This window comes from Hyperoodon ampullatus (assembly GCF_949752795.1).
Source record: "Hyperoodon ampullatus genome assembly, chromosome: 6".
In the NCBI taxonomy this organism is placed as follows: Eukaryota; Metazoa; Chordata; class Mammalia; order Artiodactyla; family Ziphiidae; genus Hyperoodon; species Hyperoodon ampullatus.
Window position 1 is genome coordinate 58193529 of NC_136919.1, and position 11163 is coordinate 58204691.

Below are 11163 nucleotides of genomic sequence, written 5' to 3' on the forward strand. Positions count from 1 at the left end.
AAAACAGCTATATGCCAACAAATTGGACAACCTAGAAGAAATGGACAAATTCTTGGAATCATACAACTTTCCAAGACTGAATCATGAAGAGAAAATCCGAATTGATCGATCACTAGTACAGAGACTGAAGCAGTAATCGAAAAGCTTCTAAAAAACAAAAGACCAGGGCTTCCCTGGTGGCGCAGTGGTTGAAGAGTCCACCTGCCGATGCAGCGGACACAGGATTGTGCCCTGGTCCGGGAAGATCCCACATGCCGCGGAGCAGCTAGGCCCGTGAGCCATGGCCACTGAGCCTGCACGTCCGGAGACTGTGCTCTGCAACGGGAGAGGCCACAACAGTGAGAGGCCCGCGTACCGCAAAAACAACAACAACAACAACAAAAGACCAGGACCAGACAGCTTCACGGGTAAATTCTACCAAATATTTACAGATTTAATACCTGTCCTTTTCAAGCTATACCAAAAAAATTCAAGAGGAGGGAACACTTCCTAACTCATTTTATGAGACCAACATCACCCAGATACCAAAACCAGATAAAGACCACACAAAGTGAGAAACTACAGGTCAATATCTCTGATGTACATAGATGCAAAAATCCTCAACAAAATACTAGCAAACCAAATCCAACAATACATTAAAAGGATCATATACCGTGATCAAGTGGGATTTGTGCCTGGGATGCAAGGATGGTTCAACATCTGCAAATCAAGCAATGTGATACATACGTTAACAAAATGAAGGATAAAAATGATATGATCATCTCAGTAGGTGCAGAAAAAGCAGATGACAATATTCAACACCCATTTATGATAAAAACTCTCCACAAAGTGTGTATAGAAGGAATATACCTCAACATAATAAAGGTCATATATGACAAGCCCACAGCTAACATCATAACTCAAAGGTGAAGCTGAAACATAGTATATAAGTCCCAGCCACAGAAATTAGCCAAGAGAAATAAAAGGCAACCAAATTGGAGAGGAAGAAGTAAAACTCACTGTTTGCAGTTGACATGATTTTATATATAGAAAAGCCTAAAGAATCTACCAAAAAGCTATTAGGAGTAATAAATGAATATAGTGAAGTTGCACAGTACAAAACCAGCAAAAACTTGTTGCATTTCTATATACTAACAATGAGCTAGGAGAAAGGGGAATTAAGAAAACAATCCCATTTACAATCACCACAAAAAGAATAAAATAAATGGAATAAATTTAAGCAAGGAGTTGAAAGACCTCTATACTGAAAACTGTAAGACATTGTTGAAAGACACTGTAGACACAAATAAATGGAAAGATATTCTGTGCACATGGATTGGAGGAATTAACATTGTTAAAATGTTTATGTTTTTTAATTACCTAATTTTTAAAATATTACATAAAGCAATCTACAGATTCAGGGCAATCCCTATCAAAATCCCAAGAACATTTTTCACATAAATGGGACAAAAAATTATAATATTTATTTGGAACCACAAAAGACCCTAAAGAGCCAAAGCAATCTTGAGAAAAAAGAACAAAGCTAGAGATATCACACTCTCTGACTTCAAACTATATTACAAAGCCATAGTAACCAAAACAACCTGGTTTGGCAGAAAAACAGATATAAAAATCAATGTAACAGGGACTTTCCTGGTGGCACAGTGGTTAAGAATCTGCCTGCCAATGCAGGGGACAAGGGTTTGAGCTCTGGTCTGGGAAGATCCCACATGCCACAGAGCAACTAAGCCTGTGCGCCACAACTACTGAGCCTGTGCTCTACAGCCCGCAAGCCACAACTGCCATAACTATGGAGCCCCAGTGCTGTAACTACTGAAGCCCGCACGGTTAGAACCTGTGCTCCACAACAAGATAAGCCACTGCAATAAGAAGCCCTTGCACTGCATCAAAGAGTAGCCCCCACTCGCAGCAATTAGAGAAAGCCTGTGTGCAGCAATGAAGACCAAACGCAGCCAAAAAAAAAAAAATCAATGGAACAGAACTGATAGCCCAGAAATGAACCCCGGCATACATGGACAATTAATTTACAACAAAGGAGCAAAGAACATTCAATGGAGAAAGAATAGTGTCTTTAATAAATGGTGTTGGGAAAACTGGACAGCCACATGCAAAAATATGAAGCTAGACCACTATCTCACACCACACACAAAAATCAACTCAAAATGGATTAAAGACTTGAAGACCACAAAACTCCTAAAAGAAAACATAAACAGTATAATCTTAGCAATGTCTTTTTAAATATGTCTCCTCAGGCAAAGGCAACAAAGCAAAAATAAACAAATGGGACTGCATCAAACTAAAAAGCTTCTGCACAGCAAAGGAAACCATCAGCAAAACAAACCAACAACCTACTGAATGGGAGAAAATATTTGCAAATTATATATCTGATAAGGAGGTAATACTCAAATTATATAAAGAACCCATACAATTCAATATCAAAAAAACAAACAATCCAATTAAAAAATGGGCAGAGGAGCTGAACAGACATTTTTCCAAAGAAGACATCCAGATGGCCAACAGGCACATGAAAGATGCTGAACAAAACCACATTAACATCATCATCAAGAAATGCAAATCAAAACCAAAGTATGATATCACTTCATTTCTCTTAGAATGGGTATTATCAACAAGGCAAGAAATAACAAGTGTTGGTGAGGATGTGGAGAAAGGGGACCCTCATACACTGCTGGTGGGAAATGTAAACTGGTGCAGCCACTATGGAAAACAGTATGGAGATTCCTTGAAAAAATTAGGAATGAAACTACCACATGGTCCAGCCCAGTTGTGGGTATTTATCCTAAGAGTAGGAAAACATTAATTCAAAAAGGTACATGCACCCCTATGTTCATTGCAGCATTATTTACAACAGCCAAGACATGGAAACAACCTAGATGCCCATCAACAGATGAATGGATAAAAAGGCTGTGGTATATATACACAATGGAATACTATTTAGCCATAAAAAAGATGAAAATTTGCCATTTGCAACAACATGGATGGACCTTGAGGGTATCACGCTAAGTGAAATACTTCAGATGAAGAAAGACAGATACCATGATTTCATTCATAGCTGGAATATAAAAAACAAAAACCCCAAATAAATGAACAAACCCAACCAAAGAAAAACAAACATAAGAACAGAGTAGTGCTTATCAGAGGGTGAAGGAGGGGTAGGGAGGATGAAATGGGTAAAGAGCATCAACTAGATGGTGACAGATGGAAACTAAATTATTGGTGTTGAGCACGCTGTAGTGTATATAGAAGTAGAAATAAAATGTACACATGAAACTTATAAAACATTATAAACCAATGTTACCTCATTAAAAAAATAAATCTTTAAAAAATTGACAAAGGATATAAACAAGCAATTCATAGAAAATGCTGGAATAACTAATAAGCATATGAAGAGATATCCAAACTCACTAATATTCAGAGACATTCAAACAAAAATGAGATACTACTTTATATCATTAGAGCACAAAATCAGAAAAGTGATCATACCAAATGCTGGTAAGGATGTACAGAAATGAGAGTTTTGGGGCACTACAAGTAGGAGTGTAGCCATCTGGGAAGCAATCTTCCAGTGTTTATTGAAATCATGTATGGAAAAAACCCAATGATCTCACTCCTAAGACTATTATTCTGAAAGAAATTACTTCATAAGTCCAGAAGGGGACATATATTTTGCAGTGTACTGCAACAGTACAGTGATGTTTACAGTAACAGAGAACTGGAAGCAACTGAAATACCCAACACTATGACAGTGGATAAGTAAAATGAGGTATTAACTTCCTATAGGAGAAAAGGAATAAATTAGATGTACATATAGCAACTCAGATTTTAAACTGAGTAATAAAAAGAAATAGGATTTTCAGCCTCATTCTAATCATGTACGTTAAAAATACATAATCATGCAAAACAACATTATTTGTAAGGTTATATATTCAAGGATTTATCACACACAGTGGAGTCAGTGTTTTTGTTGTGTTAAATAATAAGAGTGGGAATGGCGAGGGGAGGAAGATAGTAAAAGAGGGCCCTTGCACAAACCAATGATGACAGTGTATCAGGAATTAGAGGATGCTTTCACTCAGCTCCACACTGAAGCTAACAGGAAAAATAGAGAGGAGACACCTCTGTGACTGGAAATTTTTAAAAAGTAGATAAAGGTAGTTTGTTCCATAAAGCAAATAGAATATTCAGTATAAGTACTTTAAGTCAGCATACAGTTATCAAACTCTCAATTACTTAATGACTGTTTATAGATCAGCCTCTCCTTTCCAATGCCTAGAATTCGGTCATTTCACAGTACAGAGCACCAACATAAAGGGGCAACAAGTTAAGAGAAGAGTTAAAGCCCCTTCCACCTTTTTTTGGGGGGTGGGGCGGGGGCGGCTCCAGAACACATAATCAAGGTCATCGAGGCAGAAATATTAAAATAATGACTAACGTTAGAGTTCGGAATTATCTATAATAATTATATAATCTATGTAATAATTATATAATTTATAAAGTTTAGCTCCGAGAATTAACTACTACTGATAATCATTTGTTAAATAAAACGGAAAAGCGGTCTCCTACATTATTAGTATTTTCTACTCAAATACTGAAAGTGCAGGAGGGCGAGGAAAGAACACCTGGAGCATACTATGACTATTTCACTCTTCCCCCAGGAGTCATGCCTCTTGGGGGATGCTTATCTCTTTAAGGGAGCTTTTACAATACTAACCTTGCAGAGCCTCTCAAGTCTTTAAATTCTATGTTGAGAAGAGGCAAGAAGTTGCTTTTACAGAAGGGACAGGTTGTATTCAAGTTTGAATCATCTGCCGTCCATCCAGCCATAATTTCTTCATCATAAACTAAAGCTCCACAAGCTCTGCACTGTGAACAACTTGACATCAAAACCTAAGAGCAGAAAAGTACACAGACTAAGAACCTCCACAGTGAAAATCAGTCTTAATAGGCCATCCTCTTGAGACAAACATAGAATTGTATTTATTTTGTTGATCACACTTGGAATAACAGTTCAATTACTTTATAGGTAAAACTACCAGTTTATTGCCTTGTTTACATAAGACATCAAGCAAATTCAACAAAATGACTTATTTTATTATTCTGTCCAAAAAGGTACAGAATTCTGTTAAATGCCATTCTGAAATAAAAATATGTTTACAGCCACTTTATCATGGACAGAATATAGAACTTTTACCTCCATTGCACAATTCTGATAGATGCTGGACATGCTGGTGTTTTGAGAAGAACCATGATCCGACTTTTCAAAGTCCTGCCCTTTTATGCCTCTTGGAAATGGAAGTTCACCTAGAGAGAAGTAAACATCATAACACATTATGTATGAAAATGTCCTTATTCTTTGGAAATGCATACTTAGGGGGAAATATCATGAAGTCTGCAATTTATCTTCAAACGATTTAGTATCAAAACGTACTTATATATATACACAGAGGAAAGGTTAACAACAGTTAACTAAATCTAGGTAGAGAACATATGATTATTCACTATATGATTCTTTCAACTTTTTAGGATATTTGAAATTTTTCATAATAGAAAGTTGGAGAAAATGAATAAAATTACAATTTAAAAAAATAACACAGAACTAGGAGATTTCAGTGATATAGCACAGAAATTCTCCAACTCTAGTAAATATCTGATTCACGTGGAGAGCTGGTCAAAAATATACGTTCTTAAGCTCCCATCCCACCGATTAAGTCTCAAAAGTTTTAACCTAGGGCTTGGATACTTGTATATACTTTTAAACAAATTCCCCAAGTGATTTTGAGACACGCTAAAGTTTGAGAACTAATGATAGAATCCATAAATGTACATAACTAAAAATAAACTCAGTGGGTGACTACAGTACTTGTAGATCATATAAAATAACAGTGATAATATGGTGTGACTATATCAGATCTTCTCAACAAATGGGGCTTACTGTGTGTGTGGTGCAGGGAGGAAGAAGTATGGGCATAGATTAAAAATTAATTTTCTATAAATTAGAAGAAAGGACGATCCTTCCCCTTACCTGGTGAGTAATGCAGTTTACCTACATCGCCACTGCTGCTGCTACTGCCAAGGCTTGTGTTGCTCTGGGTAAGTTCACTAGGGACCAGCCCTGAGATACTCGTGTTAGGTGATATATGCTCTCCTAAAATATGGTCTTCAAGGCCAGCTGGGAAGCTGTAATCTCTTTTTGTTTCCTCCTTTAATTGAAAAGAATAAAATCCCACATACATAGGTAATACCTTCCCCAATAAAAATATATTCACTCTACCCTTTTCAGAATTAAACTCATCTATAACTCTTAAATAAATCATCATCATCATATGTTTCAAAACCATGAACTCTTTCTGTTATTTGGAATTTCTCTTCCATACTCTAAGACATTCAAGCAATGACCTACGCTTTAAGATTATGCTGTGCTCCTAGTGTATATTAGGAGTGTGGGGTTTATTCCAATATTCAAAATTATAAAATGAAGGAACTCTAGACGCTCACTATGCCCAGTGTAGTCAGGGACCCCAGTCCAAGTAGAGTAGGGGCTTCCAAGAGTCAGCCAGATTGTGGTCTTGGCCCCCCTTCACATATTAGGTATGTGACCTTGCAGAAATTACTTAACTTCCATAACTTTTAATTATATTATCTGAAAAATGTGGATAATATAAGTACATTAAAATAAGGTTGTGGTGAGAATTTTAGCTGGCAATATGATTATTCTGAATAACAACCATCATTATTAGAGGAATAAAACATGAACAAAGTTCTGAACACTGTAGCTCTTAACCTCTTGATGCTTTAGATAGAAAACATTTCAATAAGCAGTTTCCTTTTTAATTTCTGCTTTAAAGGAGAAAGACTTGTGTCTTCCTTGTTATAAAACCATATTAAATGATTTTTAAAAATTAAATAGATATGCAAAACAGGAAATAAAACACTTATAATATCAACATCCACAGAGTGCAGTAAAAATCTTGATGTATATTCTTCTAGTCAAAAATATGCATACATAATACATTTTTACAAAATAGGATATTTTTAACCCATTCTTCTCATGTAGTTTATCATTAAATCTTCTACATTATTTAAACCCCTGCAACCTAATCTGATTTACTGATGTATTATTAAGAATTTAGTAAATCCTCTACTGCTTAAACATTCAGAATCCTGTAAATTTTATATGAGTTACACTGCTGAATTCACTTGAGCTATTTTTACACATATCCCTAAATATTTTCTTAAATTCTGGATAAAAGTTATGAATATTTTACAGACTTTTTATTCATTCCTTCACTTGAAAATATTTATTAGGTATATTCTATTTGCCTTTGCAGTCAATGGTACGAGGGCGATAGTAATGAAAAGAAAAGAAAGATTAAGATCTGCAACCACCTGGAATTTACAGTCATATATTCCAAGTCCAAATTACTCTGTAGAAAGCTTTTTTTTTTTTTTTTTTTTTTTTGCGGTACGCGGGCCTCTCACTGTTGTGGCCTCTCCCATTGTGGAGCACAGGCTCCGGACGCGCAGGCTCAGCGGCCATGGCTCACGGGCCCAGCCACTCCGCGGCATGTGGGATCCTCCCAGACTGGGGTATGAACCCGTGTCCCCTGCATCGGCAGGCGGACTCTCAACCACTGCGCCACCAGGGAAGCCCTAGAAAGCTTTTTTTTTTTTTTTTTTTTTTTGCGTTACACGGGCTTCTTACTGCTGTGGCCTCTCCCATTGCGGAGCACAGGCTCCTGGATGCGCAGGCTCAGCGGCCATGGCGCACGGACCCAGCCGCTCCGCGGCATGTGGGATCTTCCCAGACCGGGGCACGAACCCGCATCCCCTGCATCGGCAGGCGGACTCTCAACCACTGCGCCACCAGGGAAGCCCTAGAAAGCTTTTTATTTAACACTGTTAGATAAAATTTCAAAAGTGAAATGGCTCACACTGTTTTTTTTGTTTGTTTGTTTGTTTTAAATATAATGCCAGGTTAAGATGCTTTTGAAGTTAGCTTATTTTGTCTTTCCTTAACTGACCTTCTAAGTTCTTTAAATACAAAATTTGCCCACTCCTATTTTCACAAAAAGATATTATGATTAATTCTCTTTATCATGATTTTTAAAAGGATTAGCAGTTTTTCAAAGGCTATAACAAAAGACAAGAAGGGCATTATATAATGATAAAGGGATCAATACAAAAAGAGGATCTTAAAGTCATTAACATATATGCACCCAATTCAGGAGCACCTAAATAAATAAAGCAAAAACACAAAAGGAGAAATTGACACTAATACAATAACAGTAGGAGACTTTAACACCCCACTGACATCAATGGACAGATCATCCAGACAGAAAATCAATTAGGCAACAGAGGTCCTAAAGGACACAATAGACGAGTTGGACTTAACTGATCTCTAAAGGACATTACATCCAAAACCAGCAGAATACACATTCTATTCTGTAGAATGCACATTTTTCAAGTGCACATGGAACATTCACCAGTAAAGACCACATACTAAGTCACAAACAAGCCTCAAAAAATTTAAGAGGATAGAAATTACACCACGCATCTTTTCTGACCACAACAGTATGAAACTAGAAATCAACTAGAGAAAGAAAAATGGGAAAAGAACGAACACATAGAGACTAAACAACATGCTACTAAAAAACCAATAGGCCAATGCTAAAATCAAAGAAACCAGAAAACACCTTGGGACAAATGAAAAGTAAAACATAACTTTATAAAACCTATGGGATCCTGCAAAAGCAGTTCTAAGGGGTTAATTCACAGTGAGACAGGCCTTCTTTCAAGAAACAAGGAAAATCTCAAACAACTTAGCCTACCACCTAAAGAATTAGAAAAAGAAGAACAAAGCCCAAAGTCAGCAGAAGGAAGGAAATAATAAAGATCAGAGAGGAAATAAAATAGAGATAAAAAAAATAATAGAAAAGATCAATGAAACTAAGAGCCGGTATTTTGAAAAGATAAACAAAATGGACAAACCTCTAGCCAGGCTCACCAAGAAGAAGAGAGAGGACCCAAATAAACAAAATAAGAAATGAAAAGAGTACAGTAGAAATAACAAATACCATAGAAATACAAAAAATCATAAGAGAATACTAAGAACATTTATATCCCAACACATTGGGCAACATAGAAGAAATGGACAAATTTCTAGAAACATACAGCCTGCCAAGACTGAGTCAAGAAGAAATAGACAATTTGAAGAGACCAATTACTAAAGTGAAATAGAACTGCCAATAACAAAACTACCTGCAAACAAAAGTCTAGGACCAGACAGCTTCACTGGGGAATTCTACCAAACATGTAAAGAAGAGCTAAAACCTATCCTTCTAATACTATTCCAAATTATTAAAGAGGATGAAACACTCCCATACTCATTCTATGAGGCCACTATTACCCTGATACCAAAACCAGACAAAGATACTACAAAAAGTGAAAATTACCGACCAATATTCTTGATGAATATAGATGTAAAAATCCTCATCAAAATATTAGCAAACCAAATCAAACAACATATAAAAAGGATCATACACCATGATCAAGCTGGACTTATTCTGGGCACACAAGGATGGTTCAACATATGCAAATCCATTAATGTGGCACACGGCACTAACAAAAAGAAAGACAAAAACCACATGATCATTTCAATAGATGCTGAAAAAGTATTTGACAAAATTCAACATCCATTCATCATAAGAACTCTCATCAAAGTGGGTACAGAAGGAACATATCTCAACATAATAAAGGCCATTTATGACAAACCCACAGCCAACATAATACTCAACGGTGAAAAGATGAAAGCTTTCCTGTTAAATTAAGGAACAAGGATGCCTACTCTCACCCCTTCTATTTAACACAGTATTGGAAGTACTAGCCAAAGTTATCAAACAAGGGAAAAAAGGGTATCCAGATTGGAAGGGACTGCAGATGACATGATACTCTATACAGAGAACCCTAAAGTCCCCACCCAAAAACTTTTAGAATAAATGAATTCAGCAAGGTTGAAGGATACAAGATTAATATACAGCAATCTGCTGCATTTCTATACACTAATAATGAAATATCAGAATGAGAAAGTTAAAAAAAATCCCATTTAAAACTGCATCAAAAGAAGAAAAAAAACCTAGGAATAAACTTAATCAAGGAGGTTAAAGACCTACACACTGAAAACTATAAAACAATGATAAAGGAAAGTGAAAATGATTAAAAGAAATGAAAAGATATTCCCATGCTCTTGGATTAGAAGAATCAGTATTATTAAAATGGCCACACTACCCAAAGAAATCTACAGATTGCATCCCCTATCATTTTTCACAGAAACAGAATAATCCTAAAATTTATATGGAACCACAAAAGGCCCCAAATTACCAGAGCAATCCTAAGAAAAAAAGAACAAAGCAGGAGGTATGAACGTCCCAGACCTCAGACTATACTGCAAAGCTACAGTAATCAAAACAGTGTGGTACTGGCACAAAAAAACAGATACATAGATCAATGGAACAGAACAGAGAGCCCAGAAAGAAACCCACGCACCTACAATCAATTAATCTATGACAAAGGAGGCAAGAATATACAATGGAGAAAAGACAGTTTTTTCAACAAGTGGTGCTAGGAAAACTGGACGGCTACAGGTAAAACAATGGGATTAGAAAATTCCCTCATACCATATACAAAAATAAACTCAAAATGAATTAAAGACCTAAATATACAACCTGAAACCATAAAACTCCTAGAAGAGAACATAGGCAGGACACTCTTTGACATAAATCATAGCAGTATTTTTTGGATCTGTCCCCTAAGGCAAAATAAATAAAAGCACAAATTAACAAATGGGACCTAATTAAATTTAAAAGCTTTTGCACAGCAAAGGAAGCCATCAACAAATCAAAAAGACAACCTATGGAATCAGAGAAAATATCTGCAAATGATGCAACTTACCCAAAATATACAAACAGCTGATACAGCTTAATATCAAAAAAAACAAGCAATCCAATCAAAACATGGCAGAAGACTTGAATAGATATTTTCCCAAAGAAGACATACAGATGGCTAACAGGAACACGAAAAGATGCTCATCATGACTAATTATTCAAGAATTGCAAATCAAAACCCCAAAGAGGTATCACCTCACACCTG

General features: G+C 36.2%; 1 protein-coding gene across 1 annotated transcript in view; it reads right to left on the reverse strand.

The window, feature by feature from the left end:
* Positions 1–11163, reverse strand: part of DENND4C (DENN domain containing 4C) — a gene marked incomplete at its 3' end in the record, with an annotated part of 123377 nt that overhangs the window by 16032 nt on the left and 96182 nt on the right. The window contains exons 24-26 of the mRNA XM_079706146.1: positions 6041–6218; positions 5210–5319; positions 4730–4905 (exon numbers count right to left, since the gene is read on the reverse strand). Of these exons, the coding sequence (XP_079562272.1) occupies positions 4730–4905; positions 5210–5319; positions 6041–6218 (464 nt within the window). The remainder of the gene's footprint in view (positions 1–4729; positions 4906–5209; positions 5320–6040; positions 6219–11163) is intronic.